General features: G+C 42.5%; 1 protein-coding gene across 1 annotated transcript in view; it reads right to left on the bottom strand.

Annotated features, from left to right (window-relative positions):
• Positions 1-20,908, bottom strand: part of wdpcp (WD repeat containing planar cell polarity effector) — a gene marked incomplete at its 3' end in the record, with an annotated part of 91,904 nt that overhangs the window by 46,171 nt on the left and 24,825 nt on the right. Inside the window, exons 7-8 of the mRNA XM_079248841.1 lie at positions 17,438-17,574; positions 12,056-12,247 (exon numbers count right to left, since the gene is read on the bottom strand). Coding sequence (XP_079104967.1) covers positions 12,056-12,247; positions 17,438-17,574 — 329 coding nt within the window. The remainder of the gene's footprint in view (positions 1-12,055; positions 12,248-17,437; positions 17,575-20,908) is intronic.

The following is a 20,908-nucleotide window of genomic DNA, read 5'->3' as shown; positions in this document are numbered from 1 at the left end:
TGCCAAAAAGGGACTTAGAGGGAGGAAGGCTTCTTTTTTTTTTTGCCTGCCCATGGTCTACAGCAGGAGAGAAGCAGATGACTGTCCTCCTGAAAGCTTTTTTTTCTTCTCTATAATCCCTCAGAGCTAGCTCCTGCTGCTCCCCAGGGGGTGGATGCTGTGTGCGAATGTGTGTGTTTATTTGAGGTAGCAGGCAAGAGGCGCTCGACTTGGGTAAAAAGGTACCATAACCTTGGGATAGCTACATTTCTGTCGTAACAACCTGACCATGCGTTAAACTAACGCACAAACACGCAGCCATAGAGGGTCCATAGAGTCTAGTCTACAGAACGCCGTATCACACAACCTACTTCGGCAACACAAACCATGACCTCCCCCCGCTCCAAACCACATCGTATCCCCTCAGCGTTTCATCGCATGCCCGGCCTGCTGGTGCACGCAGCCTGCTATGCTAGCATGGCACAATCAGGGGGAAAAGGTGCGTCTGATTCAGCCGCATGTCCGCTGACAGGTGAGCCTCCAAGAAAAGGAAAAGGCAGGACAACATCAGCAGTTCTGCTGCTGTGATTGTTCAACCCATGACAGCCAGTTTTTCAGAAGTTTAGAGATCATCCTGTGGTGCAACATCCCATGGTTTTTCATCATGAATCTGATACGTCACAGGATTTTGGTTGTTTACCCCCCATGGATGCCACCATCAGAGCCATATGGAGATACTTTAGAGTTAAACTTACAAAACCTGAAGCGGCAGAACAGAAATCCAAAAGACTGAAAGAACAATAAAAACAAGATTAAGTGCCAGGATCAATGTTCCCTCTAAACTGCGCGCGTGCGCAATCACGCACTGCTGCACAAGAACATCTATGCAGCGCACAAAATAAAATAAAACAGAAACGCATTACTTAATATCTAATTTTAGCACTGATATAATCTAGTTAATTAGACCAATTATATATATATATTTTGTACCATTTTGCAACGTAACTCAATGAGTGACAGGTGTCCAGCCAATAATGCCATACAGTTCACGTACGCTACGCAGCCAATCGGAGCAGAACGGCGCGAATGTGCCCTGCCCATACGCGCCGTTCAGGTTAGCTAGCTAACAACAGTGCAGCGGAGTTAAGAGACGCAGATGCTAACCCCTTATCATGGCGAAATGAACGGGCAGCGACGCATCCACTCATCAAGCCAAAGTAAAAAAGAAATGTGGTTCTTTTAAGATGGAATGGCTGTCGGAGTATGTGAAAATAGAAGAACAAGCGGTGAAACTGAGTGAGATTTTTTCCTTTTCGAGTGAGAAAGGTTTACTCTGCAAAACATGTTGCGAAGCCAAAGTAGCAAATGAGTTTTCCGAGGGAAAAATGTGGACTGAATGGAAGTTGGACTACCTTAAGCGTCACATTCAGCAGAAATGTCATTTGAAAGCTGTTGGAATTGTACGAAGACTCAAGATGGGACAGGGGATCGGTACATTATTGCGGGAGAGCGCAAAAGACCGCATAAAGTCAACGCAAGAAGCAGAGGAAGTCATCGACCTGGACAATGTGTACAAGCATTGGAGAAGCGAGAAGGACAGACGGGGACAATAAGGTAAAATTTAAATCAGATTTGTGCATATTCTAGTGACATATATTAATCATTAAATGCTGTTACTATTAGATAATTTATGGGCAGGGTTTCCACTACATGTAATTCATTGTGGCGCACCGCCACGCCTTCAGAATGATGATTTTTTTTTTCAAGGTTTAAAACAATTTTAAAGGATATATATGCACATATATGTATATGTATATACATTGTGCAAAATGTGAATCTTTTAATGTGAACAAAATTTTTGTCTGAAAGGTGTACATTTGTGTCATTTCTTCCAGAACATGACCCTCACCCATGCCACAACTGGACTTGACTCAGGCCAAAGCGGGACTCTTCCTCTGGTTAAAGCAGGACTCTCACATATAACATAGTACACAACTCATGAACAACAAGGTTTTTGTTCTTTTTTATTTTAAGTGGGCCAAATCAGTTATATTAAAAGTTAACTAATGAAAATTGCTGCTGTAATTTGATTCTTTTAATAAGCCATGTAACTTGCTATGATCCAAGATTTTCAACAGGCGTGATACTGGTGTGTGGCCACAGCGTACACATCTGATGTTGCTCACAGTGGTCCTCAGTGTGCTTAGGGAGCTTGTGTGTCTGCTCAGACACATGAAAAATTAGAGGGAACATTGGCCAGGATGCAACAAAAACACACGAACAAAGAACATAGCGACAATGATGAGGAGGATGAAGGTAAGGAAAGGAGAATAAATATCAGGGGGAGTGATTGCAGGTGTAATGATGGTGAGCAGTAAAAAGAATCACAGACGAACTCAAACTGAAACAGAAATTAAGGGGTATTAGAAAAGAAGACGTAAATTTGACAAACACGCTGAGGAAAATCCAACTTATAGAAGAAGTAGGACAGAACTGACACTAAAACAGGGAAATAAAGAACATAAGTCATATAGACACAACGTCAGGTAAATAAAGTGCATCACTTGGCTTTAGAATATTTACACACACTATCATGAACTTACAGTGTATCATTACATATATTTACAATTCACTATTTTCGGTCAGGTGACAATATTATAGCTCTGAAATCTTGTTTTAGATTTTTCCTGAGAATATTTTATGGACTAATGACTTCAGGATTCTTAATTACAGAAAGATTTAATCATGGCTGTCTGGTCGTAGCAGGGTTATGTCAAGGTGGCGTGGAGATGAGGATCCAAATGCGGAGACGGGAGCCAGAGATGTAGAACTAGACGTTTTTATTAAAAAAAAAAAAGAAAAAGAAAAAGGAACTTAACTGAGGGCAAACTACACGGGGAGGCTAACACAATAAGTAAACACAATGGACCAGCAAACAGAACTGAAACCGAGGGCTAGAAATACTAACATAAAACAACAAAAGACACATGTGTAATGAATAAACTACCGAGACCAGGTGAATCTAACTAACAGGAACAAAGGCTACACAGGAAACAAGACAAGGGAACTAAACAGGGAAAAAGTACAAAAGAAAACAGGAATCTGGAACTTAGAAAACACGTGAAACAACAAGACATGACAGGAGATATATTGACTTTTCCCCTGTTTGGTCTTCTTTGAACAAACTCTTGCCCACTTCTACTGATGATATGGTTCATTTGGAGCAGTGTGAACATCCATTCAGATTCTGGTATAGACCAGAGAAGCAAACTCTGGTCTCTGGTCATTTGCAAGCAAACCCTAGCGCAGTTTGTTTGTAGTGTAAAACAGATCGGATAGTGAACCTAACGGCCCTTTTCCATCAGGATCAGCTCGTCTCAACTTAACTCGCCTCGGCTCGGTTTGTAGCGTTTTCCACTCGGCTTTGTACCCGTTTACCGGTACTTTTTTAGTAACTCCTCACCCCAGGTTCTTAGCGAGCTGAGTCGGGTTGTGTGTGACATCGCCAGACTACATGCCGCTATTAGTCAGGGGCGGAGCCAATCAGAGGTCAGGGCGTGACATCACTGAAAGAGCAACTCCAACTCACAAGTTGTTTACATTACATGACAAGCAATGGCTCAACAAAAGTCTGTTCCATGGTCCAACACTGAGGTGGAGACATTTCTTTGCTTGGTTGCTGAGGAAAGGATACAGAGGGAACTAGATGGAGCGATACGAAATGAAAAAATCGATCAAGAGCGCTCCAACTCAGTGGCTACGGCTAGCTACGGAGTTTTCAGCTGTGTTGAGAGAAGCTGAAAAAGCTCAAAAGTGACAAACAGACAAGACTGGAAGTGGTTCCAACAAATGGATACAATTTATGGTCAGCGACCGGCGAGCTGCAGACCAAGTAGCAGATTGCCTCTAGGTCCTGTGTTGTTAAAGACCTTGTTGTGCACAACACTGACGTCACAGCGATTTCGCACAAACCCCGCCCATTTTCGACCTGGTACTAAACTGTAATGGAAAAGAAACAGGACCAAGCTGAGACGAGTTGAGGCGAGTTAAGTTGAGACAAGTTGATACTAATGGAAAAGAGGCATAGGAGAAGACGTGACATAAAGCTTGTTGTAGAGTGACATGTCGGCTAACTCGCCTCTTCCCCTGCTGCTCATACTGGACAGATTCTCGTTAAAGCACCAAAGTAAAAATCAGTAACTGAAAAATTGAATAAACTTGATGCTGCTCCGTTGTTTTCCAGCAGCAAACAACCAGTTTTCAGTCCTGGCCAATCAGTGAGCCGGATTTTCTTCTTTTTTTTCCTTTCTTCTTGATTAGTAGTTTTTTTGGGAATATCAACCCTGCTGAAAAGTTGTTGTGACTGTGTGGCACTGTCCTTTACTTGAGTAAAGTTCAGTGTGAAAGCAAATCAAACCAAACGAACTTGCAAAATTTTACAGGATTCCTCACCCAAATGAAAAAAAAAGCCCGCCCTGACTATACCTTAAGAAAACCTTTGAAAAGGCCCATTTATGCTCGTGCAGAAGGCAGTTTCATCCATCTCCTTTGTCGTAATGTGAGCTTAGATACCCACCACTTAACTCAGAATACAGAGCAATACCACAGAAAAACAGCAGGGGCAGCGTTGAGTTGTATTACTGAAATTAAACCAGCTAACGAAACAAACAAGAGGAACAAGAAGAAGAGGATGCGGAAACTGCCAATTAAAAAGCGCAGAAGACGAAGCAGAAAATGTTAAGAACAGCAAGAAAACTTTGTGGTTTTATTCTTCTGCTTCCTTTGGTCTTTTCTGACTGTTGTAAATGACTTTTTTGTGGTACATTTCTGCTAAAAATTGCTAAAAAATAAGTGAACTCTGAACTCAGCACTGCCCACTAGTGGACAAACTGACTTAACAACCATGGCAACGTTAAAGATGCAAACGTTTGAAATGTTTGTCCCCATTTACATACATAAGAGAGCATAGTGGGCCTGAACAATACTATTTTCATGTTCTTTGTTTTCAACAGCATGGTTGTTCCTACAGATGTGACTAAAATTAAATTGTTCCCGTTTATGTGCAACATCAGTGCTTCAACAGACACTTAATGCACGAAGCACACAACATAAAAAATGGCATATTGCTGCAACCCTGTGATAGCCAGCACAGCAAGGTTTTGACCCCGAGTCGTTTTTAACTGCGTGTTGTACCTTCTTTTCCTTTCACTGAACTGAGCAAAGGCAAGCAAAACACTCCTGGAGGCAACACAGCTGATTAGGAGATTAGAAAAGATTCAAGAGTTGCAGGGTTTGTGGGTTTTGAGTCATTTGGCGGTATAAACTGAAACTGCCAACACTCAGAGAGCTGTAAACATCAGACAAATGATGTGACAGTTCCCCAGCTGCTGACTATGTGCTTAGCAAACATGCACGCTTGGATAACTGTGTGAATTTTGCAGCCTAGCCACCAATCTGATAAAAAAAAAAAGTTACATATTATATAAAATGGATGCTGATATAACAGCCTTGGTGCTGTTGTAGCATTCCCAAAGCTCTGTGAACTCTTTTACTGTCGCATGTGAATGTAAGTACGCAACAGTTCTGGCAGCAAATACAAAATAATGACGAGGGTCAGAAGGAGGAGAGAGCAGACAGAGAAATGGATGCAGACAGACAGGAATATGCACAAAACATGATGAGAAAGAGAGGTAATGGGAAAGAATAAATGGATGGAGCAGAAGGAAATGGGAGTGGAAGCATGGAGAGGAAGATGCAAAGAGAAGGAGACAGACAGAGAGAGACCTCTAGTAAGTAGCTTTCTCCTGGTTATTGGTTTCAGTGACTGGTCAAAACTATTCTTCTCCATTCTTCTCCTCTCTCTCGCCGGCACCCTTTTTCTCCCTCCATGGCGTGAAAGATAAAGCGGACGGGCCCAACTGTGTGGCTGGCCCTTGTTCACAGCAGTGGCCTTTTGAAGCCAATTTTCCAGCTCACGGAGCAGAGAAAGACAGGGAGAGACGGAGGGACTTGGAGGAGAGTGGAAGGATGAGGGCTGTTGAGAGGGGAGCGGGAAGGGGGGGTGCTGGGTGGGACTGGGAAGTTTTAGGCATGTGAATTAGGGTTAAGCTGGATTTATAATCGGGCGGTGTCTGTGTAAGGTCGGTTACGCCGTCACCACCGTCAGTTCTGCGTAGATCCGTAGAGGCTTGACGTGCATCCCTCCATCTTTAAAGACAACACACTTCTTTATTTCTTCTTTTACTCCCACGGGCAGGGGTTGGCAACTCTGGTCCTCGAGTGCCACAGTCCTGCAAATGTTCGGAGTTTCCCTGCTGCAACACACCTGGCACACATCAGACCTAATTAGCAGACTTGTGCAAAGCTTGACATCAAACTCTGCACAAGTCTGCTAATTAGCCATTGATTTGAATCAGGTGTGTTGCAGCAGGATAACTCCGAACATTTGCAGGACTGTGGCACTCGAGGACCAGAGTTGCCTACCCCTGCCCACGGGGCTCGTGATGGCACTGCACCAAGTTGGCCGCCATTGTGGTTCTAAAACAGGAACCGCCTGCCGGAACCATAGACAGTATATAAAAGATGGACGGAGCCTCTGTGACGTCACCTGTAGGTTCCTGAAGAGCTGAATTGAAACTTGGTGGGCGGTTCCTACCATCGCCATCTTGGCAGGGGCATGCGTGTCGTCTCGCCCGGAAAATACAAATATGGGCAAAGAGGTGGAGCTGAGAGGGGGGCTGTGAGCGTCATGGTGGATGATTGACATTGAGCGAACTCCGAGCTTTCTGTAGCTAGGAGCTAACCGAGCTAACCCGGAGATAGCAGGAGCTAACCAGCTAACGGAGGTAAGTGGGCACGTTGTTAACCGGCTAAAGCCGTTGTTCTATGTTCTTCTTACTAGTAGCGGGAGATTAGGTACCTGTCAATCAAAAGGACACGCCCATAAATATGCTAAATTTCAAGATTAAATCATTTTTAAACGGGCAAGTTAGAAAAAAATTCACTCCCCCCACAGTTGTCATGAAGGTAAACCTGACCTATTAAACCTCAAATGGATTTTTGAACCAGGCTGTAAACATGTTTATTTCTGCTGTGAAGTTGGTCTTTTTAACATGGGAGTCTATGTGGATTTGCTCTGTTTTGCAGCCCCTAGTGGATGAAAGGGGAACTGCAGTTTATGCACTTCCATATAGGCTTCACTTTTAACAGGTTTTAGCAGGTTGCCGCTTGGTGTGCACAGACCAAAATATTGCTTGCACACCGTACAGCAGCCTGAACAGTGCAAGCAATGATTTCTGCAAGGAAGTAGAGGTGGGATGGGGGAAAAACTGCACTTTGTTTCCACACTCGACCCTTTCGTGGTCCAGCAAAAACCACTACATTTCCTTTTAGGTCTTCCTATTAAGACTACAGGTCTAACTGCTGTAGCAGTAATTAACACCATTAATTCAGCTGAAAAACACCTCATCCCCTAATCATGGGCTTCTAAAAGTACAAACGCAGATTATTGATCTTTTTTAACTGCGACTGAGTATTCTGTTCTGTTATTAAAAGACAGCAGAAGTGACACAAATACAGATCAAACAAACAACAAACGGTAAAGTGGCAGATAACAGGATGTCATGCGGTTTATAAACGGAAAAAGTACGTTCACAAAAACACAAACAAGCACAAAAAAAGAACGCCGAAGACTCCTGAATTTGTAAAAAAGTGAATTAAGATTAGTAAATCCCAGGAAATGGGGCATTTGTTTGGATTGGGGGGGGGGGGGGGGGGGGTTGAAAGAAGAATCATTAAAAATGTTGACTGCTTGTATAAAACTGCGGATGTTTTCCTCTCCTTCCAAGCACCCCCCCCCCCCCCCCCCCCTCCCCTGCATGCAGTGGCTCCACTTATCAGCATGAGGGGGGGGGGGGGGGGGGGGGCATATGAATTAAGACCACATAGGGAAAGAAATCAGACTTTTTTAAATGCCGAGAGACTGGCTAGAAAATTGGCTTAGCGCGGCAGATAGCGAACTGAACAAAAGGAACATATATATGAGCTTGAAGTGATTGAAGTAGCTGGAGTCGCCCGATGTGTGCCCGACGTTTGATTCCCTGCTACGGCTCTTACATAAACTGCTCGCTTAATTTCACACCGCGCATCTGAAAAATGACAACAAACGCTTTCATTAGAGCGCAATGCCGCAGCCCCACGAAGACACTTTAATGTTGCTGAAGCGAGGAGGGAAAGGAAGGTGGAGAGGAGGGCGGAGGGGAAGGGGGGAGGAGGGGTGTTTGGAGGAGACGGGGAAACTTAAACTAGGTGAAGGAGTGTGATAAATGTGAAGAGCGCTCCAAAAACAAGAAGCAGAAAAAAGCAGCAAACATCATCTGCTTTGATTATTTCAATATTCATGCTCCCCCCTCCTCATTCCTTCCTCCTCCTCTTCCTCCAATCCCTCCCTCATTCTCTCCTGCGTGAATTTTTATTTTCCTAGCATGCAATTGGTAACGCTCCTCTTTCCTCCTTCTCTCTCTGCTGTGGTGAATATTTTGCATATGCTTACGGAGGTAAAGACAGGAGGAGCGGAGTTAAGCTCGGTTTGGTAATTTGGGATCTTTCATCGGATTTCGGCGTGCGGCCAATCCCACATCGACATAGAACAGGGAGTTGGGAAGGGTTTTGCCAGAGGCCACAAGGATGCAAGTGTGTGTGTGTGTGTGTGTGTGTGTGTGTGTGTGAGGGAAAGAGTGGGAACGTGTAGGCGTTGAACCACAGCTTAGCTCTCCAGCTTATTTCATATGGTGATGCATGAAGGTGCAACACTGAGGTACCACCCTTGAGGTGACTAACACACCATCCCCAATCCCATCCATGTAACACAGGTCCGTTCAGCAGCTTTGTTGCCTCCTTCACTGTGTGTGTGCCTCAGAGTTCATAGGGAAATAATAAAAAAAACAGCTGAAGTTGTAATTTATTTGATGTGATTTAAGGCTTCAAACGACACGTGAAGGTATTAAAAAACCTTTAAAGTTAAGAAGTTTCGTCACGGAAACTCGGGCAAATTTTATGCTTCTTTCAAGCTTAACGCTTTACTTGTTTTCTTGTTGCTGTGTTTAATTATTTGTTAAAGTTAGATTTAGCACAGCTTTTAGTCAGAACATGCCTGCCAACGCCAGAAAAGGGCTGTTTAACATGAAGAAAAAACATCTTTGCCCATTAGAAACAAGCACAGATGTTAATATGCTTAGAGAAGGGATTCCCATGGTAACTAGTTAAATTATACCATCTACACTCTTCAAATAATCACATATTTGGCAAAATGAATAAGAAGTTTTGTTTTTCTCGACATGATGAAAGGACGAAACATTTCAGCAAAACCAGTTTGCGTCTGTCCACGTAGTTAACTTCAGTCAACCGGGTTTGTGTTGCTTCGAGCAGGAAAGTCTGAGATCCGATGTACTTATTCACACTGCTGTTGTTTCGCCTGCTTTAACCAGACAGGGGTCCACTTCCAGGGATAGTACGATTCATGCGGTGCTGGATGAACACCAACCGCACTCTGATGTGGACCTTGGGTCTCGGTTCGCTTGCAGATGGACTATCCAGCAACCAAACAGAACCGACTTGTTCCAGAAGAAGAAGAAGGAGGAAGTGATGCAAACTGTTGTTTATAGGAGGGAAAACAAAGCCAACAGCGTGTGTTCAGAAAGCAGACGTTCTGCACACCAGAGTCCTCCACAAGTCCAACTTTACCAACACAAATCCATTACGATGACCAAACCCGACCAGTTTATGTAGAACCCACGACCCAACCTGCATGTTAACACATTCAGTACCTGTAAAACACCCCGTCCGTCCTTTATTACATCACTTTTCTTTAGTCCTTATTATATCTGATGTGATAAATTATGTTTGTCGTCTTCATTTATAATAAAAAAGAAAAGACGACAACACAGTAAATATGTTTGAAGTTTTAGTTTAAGCAGAATCTGATCTTTGATCGTTTTAACGTGCTTAATATCACACTGAACCACCTCCCAGTGGTCTCATTTTGCTACTTGGAGGATTTATTCATGTGACTGGGAGAACGCTACGTAAACCAGATCATCCAGCATCTTGGTTCCAGTAATGTTCTCCTAAATCACAGAATCAGCAGCAGAAAAATCTCTCGCTGGCGAGAACTTTCCTCACAATAAGAGTAAGGTTTGGAAATACTTCACAATAAAGTCACCTGGTCAGTAAAACACTCGTCATGTCCACAAAAAATCAGGAAAAAAAAAAGGAGAAGTAAAGAAAAATCCTACGACCTGCTTGCACTGAATAAATATTCACCTACGTGATTTTTAATTTGTAATTTTTAACAGATAAACTGAGTTTCTGTGGGAGTATTGCCCCGTAGCGAGCTGTTGTTTTAACGATGTGACGCTGTTCAGACTATTTGGTCCGCTTGAGTTAAGTGCAGTTAAAACACAAACCAAACCAAAAGAAGGTGTGAAACTTTCAGAATCACGGCTAAATCAAACCGACTGTCCTGGTGTAAACACCCCCCCAAGAACTCTGACGGTCTTCTGACTAAATATGGAGACCGACGTGTGATTTGGAGAGATAGAAATAACTCATAAAGAGGTGTAACTTCCTGATCAGACGGCCTCAGCAGGAAGAAACAATTGCTGTAGTCTAAACATGTGTCACTGTGTCACAACTGTAGACTGTATATAAAGAGATGGGCGGTGCCTCCATGACGTCACTCGTAGGTTTCTGAAGAGCTGAATTGAAGCTCGGTGGGCGGTTCCTGTAGCTAAGAGCTAACCGAGCTAACCCGGAGATAACACGAGCTAACCAGCTAACAGAGGTAAGCAGGCTAAAGCAAAGTCACGTTGTTAACCGGCTAAAAACCGCGGTTGTTCTACGTTCTTCTGACTTGAAGCGGGAGATCGGGTACCTGTCAATCAAAAGGACACACCCCTAAATTTGCCAAATTTAGAGATTAAATTACTTTTAAACGGTCGAGTTAGAAAAAAATTCACTCCCCCCACAGTTGTCATGAAGGTAAACCTGACCTATTAAACCGAAAATGGGTTTTTTATCCAGGCTGTAAACATGTTTATTTCTGCCGTAAAGTTGGTCTTTTTAACATGGGAGTCTATAGGGATTCTCTCTGTCTTGCCAAAATATTCATCAGACAAACCTTTACATCCCACCGGTCGCTATGATGTTATGTTTTAGTTAGACACTCCATTTTGGGAGGTAACTCACCTTGCAAAAGAGACAAAACCAACATTTTCTGTAGATTTCTGACTAAACTAGGACACTCGATTTACTGCTTAGAGACTATACCGCTTATTCCAATTCAGGGTTGCGACGAAGCTTGAGTCTTTCCAGCAATGAAGGAAATAATAACCAGTTAAGGAGAGAAAGATTAATATAATCACAGCTGGATTTTGCTGACATTCCTGCCGGATCTCCACAAAAGCTTTTGGTCAACCTGTTTAATTTTTTAGCTCCTGTAACTGTTTTCCTTTCTAGCATCTTCTGACAGATATGCAGGTTATTAAAGGTGTCAATTAGTTGCACAAATGTAAAGAGACAAAAACACCTTGAAGAGGTCGTCTTTATAGAGTTACAGAGTCCTGCCATTAGTTAAAGGTAATCCCACCCGAACACCGCTTTAACCAATAGCAGCTCAGAAACATTTACCAAATTGTATAATCAAATTAATACCTTAACATGAGTACATGCCCTGCGATGGACTGGCGAGCCGTCCAGGGTGTACCCCGCCTTTTGCCCAACAGACTGCTGGGATAGGCTCCAGCTTCCCCGCGACCCTCCATTGGATTAAGCGGTTAGGAAAATGAACAAATGAATATGAGCACATGCCTCATCTGGCTGATATCTCTCCAATGTTGTTGGATTAAACATTACTAGATGAAGTAACTATGATTACTGGGTTATTGTTCTGGTGAGGATTTGTGGCGTTTTTCTGCTGTAAAACTAAGATGAAACCCAAGCAGGGAGTTGGTACTTTTTATGTATTTTGAGAAGTATTGACGACTGGAAAAGCTGCTCGCTAACCGGCGTGCATTTGTACCTTGAGGCCTTCGGTAGGCGAGCTGCTGACCAGAACCAGGTTGTTTCTGTTTGTTTCTGTGGGAGTCAAAGGCCACAGGTCCTCGCCAGGATCATCCAGGTTCCACCAACAGATTGCCACATCCTGGAGACGGTTGAGATGCACGCGTCTGTGGATCCTTCGACCCCACCCGCTCACCTCCACACACTCCACCTGCACACAAAAAAGAGAAGAGGGTGGAAGCAGGCAAGGAGGCGAGAAGCGTGGGCCCCGACAGATTTAAAACATCATCAAGATGGGGAAATTATTAGACTGCATTAATGATTATTGTATTTAAATTCACCCTCCCGGCCTGTTTCGGCACCTGAAGGTTCTCAAACATCCACATCTGCAACCCCCGATGTCTTTCTCGTCCTTCCCAGATTCTGTTTTTGTTGATGTCTGAGGTTGTTTTTTATCTTCCATTATTAATGTCTGTGCTGGTTTTGTTCTATCGGGCTTGTTGTTTCAGTGATGTGCATATTTTTGGGAAGGTCCGCCACGCTCTACAGGCCACAACAAAGAGACGCACAGTAATGAGCTCTCGTGGCGCTTTGGGCGGGTGGGGGTGGGGGGGGGGGGGGGGGGGGGGTTGCACACCCACACAGACACACACATACATGAGTTTCTGCAAGTATGTACAAACACAAGTACATACACAAGCAGAGGCAGTGATAAAAAACACGTTTATAGATAGAAAAAGAGGCACAGACAGCATTAGAGCACTTTTAAAGGAGGTGAAATTACAGGTCTTCCACTGTGACCCAACCCTTTCACACACCACAGCTCATTTCCTCTTCACACACACATGCCATACTATATTCATACTGGGCTTTCATACACCCTTTATCTCCAGTCACACTCGCCAACATGAAGAGAGCTGATGGCTTTCACAAACACACACATATATATCCACGATAATATCATAATGCAGGAGACGGGAAGATAGAGGAGGTCAGAGGAGAAGGAGGGAAAAGACAGAAGAATAAAAGGTGATAGTGAGGGGGGAAAAAAGCTGAAAGAGGGGTGCGATGTAACAGCTGCTTTTATGCACGGCAGCCTTAGGGAAATGGGAATACAGGAATAAAACATGCTTGAATTAATGAATGAAGGGAGGACAAAACAATCCGCGCACACAAAGAAGAAAAATTGGAATTTTGTAATAGATCAATGAGAGGTTTGAGCCAAAAAAACAAAATCAAGTCAAGGAGCAGTCAGTCGTGACATCCGAATCCTAACCAACCAGGCGCGCTGTCAGCAGCGAGAACGCGGGAATGTTTCCTTACAAGGTAAGGTGTCAGTGCAGGAAAAAAAAAAGGTTGAAGCTCAGGAAGATTCAGAAACTGGTCAATTGATGAGCTGTGCTGTATGTAGAGGAGATTTGAAATCCAGTGGTCCATGCTTGCCCTCCTTGCCCCCCACTTTAATGGAGGAGGGGGGGGCACACACACACACACACACACACACACAGAGAAAATATGCCTGAAAATGATGGCAGTACATGTGATGATAAAGGGAACAAAGAGTTTCCCCAAACAGCTGAACAGGAGATCACTGACAGATTAGAAGTGGAAAAGAAGGAAGAAAAAAAATCTGAAAATCACTGAGTTAATAACACACTATCTCTTCCCCATATGCCCCCCCCAGCAACCCCCTCCACCACAACCCATCTCTTCACTCTTTTTTACTCCTGGCGTTTGCTGGTCAGCAATAATCAAAAACCACTTTCTGTGGGCCGGATTAGTTTAGCCGCCCCTCCACAACACCCCCCCCTACTCTCCCTTCTCCAGCTTAGCCCACTGGACCAGGGCGATGTGTATGCGTTTGTGCATGTGTGTGTTTGTTGTTTGGGGGGGGGGGGGGGGGGGGGGGGGGGGGGTGCATAGTTGATTGTGCGACACACGTGTGTACATTGCAGGTTGCATGCATGCATGTGCATGTATGCTGACAGAGGTGTGTGCAGGATGGAGTGGCGGTAGTGGTGATGAAGGGGGTGTCTTATCAGGACTTTGCTTCTGGAAACAGACGCGCTGCAGGAACGATTGCTTTCACACACACACCACCATGCACGCACGCGCTCACACACACACACACACACACACACACACACACACACTTACACACACGTAGCTCAACAAAAGGGCCTGGCAGTAATGTGATAATGCCAGGGTTAGCGGTTAGCCAGCTAGAGAAGGAAGGAACAGTGTAGTGCTGTTTTGAAGGAATATCAGGAGCCTGCATGATCAGATCTTTTACTAACATCTACAGAACACCTCCAGTTCACACTGCGCTGCACACACACACTTTAATTAACAGACGTGAATAATAAAAGCTACAGAGAGACACATTTTAGCTTAAAGTTAAGCACTAAATTCCGCCTTTTAACTCAGAGTTGGTCATTAACTGGAAATTATTGAGAAATACTGATGAGTCATTCTGCACTTTATGGCATAAACTAATGTAAAACAAAACAAAACAAAACAATTTTTCTTTCAAATTCATGATTTCCAGCAGAGATGTTGTGGATTGGTCGGCAGAGACCAATCAGTTTTGTTAATCAGACCAATCAGATCAGGCTGGACTCACAGTTATAGAAAAAGTTATTAGACCACCTTTGTTCTCCAAAATTTCCTTCATTCATTCATTATCCGTACCGCCGGGTCTGATTAAGTGTGACTATCCCAGCAATCTTTGGGCGAGAGGCGGGGTACACGCTGGACAGGTCGCCAGTCCATTGCTGTCCAACATGAAGGGACAATTTAGATTAACCAGTTAGACTAACACGCATGTGGGAGCAACATGGAGAGAACATGCAAGCTCCACACAGAAAGGCCCCGTTGGAGCCTCCCATCTGCCGAGGATTGAACCAGCAACCTTCTTGCTGTGAAGTCACAGTGCTAAACCGAAATTTCATGTTCCGTTTTAATGCCTGGTACAACTAAAAGTACTTTTGTTTGGAAAGAAAGGGGAGGTTCACCAATGTTTTTCTGAAATTATTACCTTTAGATGTCTCTACCGGCATTTTTCTGTTTGTCAGTTTGTGTTCAAGATACCTGATATGCTGATTTATTTTATTTTACCTGTACAGCACTTTGATTACTTTGAGGTATGTGAAAGTGCTCGACAAATAAAGTTTGACTGACTGATTGAAATAGTTACAGTCGGATTTTCATAACATTTTCAGGACTTGTTGGAAATGTAAAAAGGAAGAACTGATCTATTTTAGGTGTTGATCCGGATCAACGTTTGGATCTGGGAATTTTTTAGAACTGTGGCCCTTGGCGGAGGTTTGTGCCCTCTGAGTGCTTTTCTAGTTATAGATCTTCATGTGGAGAGAAAAGTGCAGCTCAGAGTAGTTGCTGCAAAAGAACCAGCACCATAACTAATAGAAATAAAGCAGATCATGTACATGAAAGAATAAAGAAGTTATTTACAGAATGAATGGTGAAAACTGGATAATATAAAAGGGGAGGGGAAGGAAGAACTCAATAATAAAGATTTGTGTCACAACTTTAGCACCCTCTAAACTCAACATCCCTCTTTACGTCCTGTCTCTTCTCTGAGCTTTAGAGGTGTTTTTAATACGCTGAACTAAGTTGACTTGTCGTATCTCTTGTTGTCCCTTCCTTCTCGGCTACTGAATCAGCCGAGGTGAAAGAAACAACCAGTGAGATGATATGAAGTTGCTGGAACGGGACACAAAAGGCTGCATTTGTCAGACGCTCCAGGCTGGAACACAAAGTTGTGAATTACGGCTGGAATGCAGCCGAGCAACGACAGCCTCAGGAATATGCAAATAAATACGTCGAAATGTGTCGAAAATACGATGTTTCAAGGTGGGAAACGGATGTGGTGTTGCTTTAAGATGAATGCAACTCAATATAGTTTTATTACCTTTTTGATTTGAAGATCATTTAATAAAATCTTAATTTTAGATAAAATAAAAGGAAATGAAACATAATTTATCAATCCTTTAGTTATTGTTTGATGAAACCATCAAATAAATTAAATATGAAAAGATCACATAAGTCACTGTTGGCTTCTGTGGACATCAAAATATGTCCAGAAAGATCAACAAACCTTTGGTAATCTGTTGGAGGATAATATGACGAACAAATCCTGATGTTCTCTGGAATGGAGATTAGCTGCTAAACATGACATGTTTCCAAATCAGCAGATATTGTGCAGAAATATGCAGCCTGATGCTGAACTGAACATCCAACCATGGGACCAGGTGAGTAATTACTGAAGGTACCTGACTGTCGTCTTTTTGAGGGAATTTTAATTAAACGCTTGTTGTGAACATGAAGTTTATGTAGATTTAGAGACGCATGTTTGGAACATAGACTGTAAATAAAAAGATGGATGGAGCGTCCGTAGGTTTTCCTTATGGGGATCCTGTGTGCTGGGAGTTATGCCCACTCGCTTTGCAGGATCACAGTCGGGATGATCCTCCTTGTCAGGGGGGTTGGGGGCTCCTGGACTGCAGCCCCGACCAGCCCTGATCTGGACAGTCCCCGTTGTTGCGACATCTGTGGCTCCCAGTATGGACGGATCCTCAACACATCACTTCCTGACAGATTTTAGGGGACAGGGATTTATGTTTTTGTGCAAAATAGGTTTGTTTCTATTATGTAAAGCTCTTTGTGCTGCTTTTTTTTGTGTAATTTAACATAAAATTTGGTTTGATTAGAGTTTGTTTTTTTTTTTTTAGACCAAAGATGAAATTAACTTTGTTCAAGTTCCATCGGAGAAAACTCAAATATTTGAAATAAACTGGACACATGGACTGGAATTCAGTAACAAATATCATCCAGGCAATCCTACAAAGGAAATGCGTCATTTGTAAAATTTCATGCAATCAATCAAAACTTTTCTTTTTTTGATATGCAATTTTATCTTTTTATTGGGTTTACATGACTTCTTATATATCTGATATTCCAGTTCTTCCCATTTTCTTCTCTTTAAGCAATGGAGATTTAAAAAAAAGAGAGTCTGTATCAGCAAAGTGGACACACAGACACACCTTAGGTCAACATCAAAACAGATTTATTGGAATAAAATATCCATCAGCTTGATGTAATCTACTGTAGATGATCTATGAGGTTATATTGGCACCTTCTGACCAATTAATTCTGCTTTCATTTTAAGTCTTAAATGACCTGATTTAAGGCCATGTTGATCAAAGAAGTGCTGCTAGAATGAAGAAAAAACTGTGCAGTGATGCAGGAATAGTTTTTTTTTTTTTTTAACACTGCTTTGTTTTGGTCTCTTTCTTTACACTCATTTCTTCCTGACAACCTAAAACACACACACACACGCACACACACACGCACTACACAGCATCAACGTGCTCGACTTTACCTTGACTTCAGAAGGTGACAATTTGACTGTTCGCCTGCCAGTCTCCGGGGAATCCTGGTTCTTTTTGTGCAGGTAGACTGCAGCCACTTGGCTTTGCTCCAGGAAGGACAGCAGAATCAGCCGGTCGCTCAGAACGGCTACGGATGACATCATCACATGTAAAGTCATGGTTAAAAAAAGAGAAAAACACACAACAGCTCTGTCTGCTATCTTCTCACATAATGATGGTAAATACTACTGAATATATTCACTTGTAATAAATAAATGTAAGGAAAGAATAGATGGTAAAATTAGTAATGAAGACAAACAACAACTCGGGTGTTTTGTTACGTATTTTAACATTTTAGATTAAAAAATACATTAAAAAAAAGACACGATGAGGCTGGTTTGGTCCTGGCAGGAGGAAAAAACAGCTTCATAAACAGATTCATTGACTCAGATTTGAACTAAATTATTTAAAACTGCATCTTTATTTATATTAGACAGTGAAGAAAACATTAGCAAGGCAACATTGGTAGAGCATGACAACACGAGTTCTTCCGTTTTTATTTGATGTGAGTTCAGAACATATATGATTCACACAACAAGCAGTCGCTACACAGGATCCTCCCATGCACAGTTTCATCAAGTGTCCTTGTATAAACAAACCTCCATGTGGCTGAGAGACTATAATCAGTTAGGGACATAAAGACAATTGCTAGAACGATGTACTTGGACGTGAAGTTTATCCAGGCTGATGACATAAAAATGCAATAAAATGCAGCAATAAAGAGAAAATAAATATTTAAGTTACAGAAGTAAGGACACCAGTGGGATTAAATGAAATCTGCTCTTGTTGGGTTGATAAATAACATCCAGTTAAATTTCTGCATCTGGAGAAATTAATTAATTAATAGGTCAGTTTTTCCATCTTAAAAATCTCCAGGTTAATACCAATCTGTTCATCCAGGGTAGGTTGACTTAAATACCCCTTTTTTCACCATTTTTTTGTGATTTACAGATGCTTTTAGTAGGTTTCCATTTAATTATCAATATTAACCTAGTTCAGGGTTGCTCTGTCCAGCCCTACAAGAATGTGTTTCTGCTTAAACACACCTGAAATGGATCAAACAGCCAATCTTGTTGTTGCAGAATAACCAAGAGGCAACCTGCGGCGGTTTAAAGTGAAGCCAATGTGGAAGTGCTTAAAATTGCAGTTCCCTCTTCATCCACTAGGGGCTGCAAAACAGAGTGAATCCCCATAGACTCCCATGTTAAAAAGACCAACTTCACAGCAGAAATAAACATGTCTATAGCAGAAATAAACATGTTTACAGCAGAAATAAACATGTTTACAGCCTGGTTCAAAAATCCATTTTCGGTTTATAGGTCTGGTTTACCTTCATGACAACTGTGGGGGAAGTGAATTTTTTTCTAACTCGCCCGTTTAAAGGTAATTTAATCTCGAAGTTCGGCATATTTAGGGGCATGTCCTTTTGATTGACAGGTACCCAATCTCCTGCTTCAAGTAAGAATAATGTAGAACAACCACGGTTTTTAGCCGGTTAACAACGTGACTTAGCTTTAGCCCGTTTACCTCTGTTAGCTGGTTAGCTCCTGTTAGCTCCGGGTTAGTTCGGTTAGCTCTGAATTACAGAAAGCTCGGACTTCGCTAGATGTCAATCATCCACCATGATGCTCACAGCCCCCCTCTCAGCTCCACCTCTTTGCCCATATTTGTATTTTCCGGGCGAGACGACGCGCATGCCCCTGCCAAGATGGCTCGGCCCACCGAGCTTCAATTCAGCTCTTCAGAAACCTACGGGTGACGTCACAGAGGCTCCATCCATCTTCTATATACAGTCTATGAGAATGACTCAGAATCAGGTGTGTTGGAACAGGGATGCAAACAAAACCTGCAGGATTGCGGTTCTTTTGGGGCTGAAATCAGTAACCCTGTTTTTCTGGGTTTTTTTTTTTTTACATGTACAGGCAGTTCTTTGGTAACACAGCATCTTTAATCAGCTGTCATGCTGTCTTTGGAGAACTGAAGATCATTTTGTTTGTTTTATTTGTACTTTCTGTAAAATGACCCAGATAAAAATACAGTGTTGTCTTTTTGCAAACAAAATGAACTAAGTTAAACTCTCCCTGGCCTTGTGTTGTTTTCTGTTCCTCTCCTCGGTCCTTCCCAACAGTTTGGTGTCTCACCTTCCCTCTTTTCTCCGACTCTTTCCTTTACACTTAGTTTACTCTTTTTCTTCCCAACACCCTCTGACTCCTTTGTGTCTCTTTGCTTCCTGTCAGTGTGCTGAAGGCTGCGAGGACTTTTTTAAAAAATTTTTTTTTATTTAGTGGTTAGAAGAACACACTTGATCCTGTTCAACTCTTCAGGAGCTGCATGGAAATGCTGATTAGCAATTAAGCCCCCCTCTCCTTCAAATTAATCTGTTTATGAAACCAATTAAATGGAAAGGAGGGGGGTTGTTACACATGTCTCTCAGATATCCTGCTTTGAGTTGAACGAGTGAAGCTGCACCCCGAGATTTACAAAAAAAAAAAAAAAAATCTTACCAGCAATTAACCATGCCGTGTGTGTATTTATAAACAGGAGGGTATTGGAATGATTAGACTTTAAATCATCCTGTTGTGTGGAAATTTTAAATTAATATGCAAATATTTGGGACTACGGAGAGGAAATACAGAAAAAAACTAGCATCTTAAATCAGGTCAATTGAGTCAGTCGGAGTTGGATTATAAAGCATTTGTAATAAAAACTGGTTCAAAGCTTTAAAAAAACATACAGCCATTAACAAAGCCGTAGCTTTCTGAAACAACGTTTAATGCAATAGTAAGCGTCTTTGTAATAGATTACAGACAAATCAAGTTAAATGCAGTTTAGTATTGATCTCTATGGGTGTCTATAAACTGGATTAGGATTAATCCCATTCTTTTCCAAATGAAGGAGCGGATCTAAAACCAGGCTGTGGCCCAATCTGGGACCAGGTGGCTGGTTTAGTATTAAGGGCCAGACCTGCATGACCCACCCCAATACCACCCCCAGACACCCAAACACAGAGGAGCATGTATACATATAGAGTCACATGCACAGATAGCTACATAAGCATTCATGCATTCACGCCTGCAACCACATTTTATGCACTGACATTTACACACAGCAACACATACAAATGCATTCACGCCCACATGCGGAAAGCAAAGCTTCTACATGTTAAAGTACACAGAGTTTCCCACCAATACAGACAAAAACACACGCAGAGTCTCCTTAAATCCATTTAATGCCATCTCCTCTGCAGAATGTTGAGGCCAATGGGCTTAAGCAAAGCACATTTAAACATGGGTAAATGAAACCAGCTATGAAAAATCACTTAAGGACGCTTAATCGCAGAGCATATGCACAGCTTGGCCCAGCCATCGGCCAAAAGGAAGCCGGTAATACTTTGATGGTGTAAAATATTTGTAATCTGCCGC

This window comes from Telmatherina bonti, assembly GCF_933228915.1.
Source record: "Telmatherina bonti genome assembly, chromosome: 11".
In the NCBI taxonomy this organism is placed as follows: domain Eukaryota; kingdom Metazoa; phylum Chordata; class Actinopteri; order Atheriniformes; family Telmatherinidae; genus Telmatherina; species Telmatherina bonti.
This window is presented reverse-complemented; position numbering and strand designations above follow the sequence as displayed.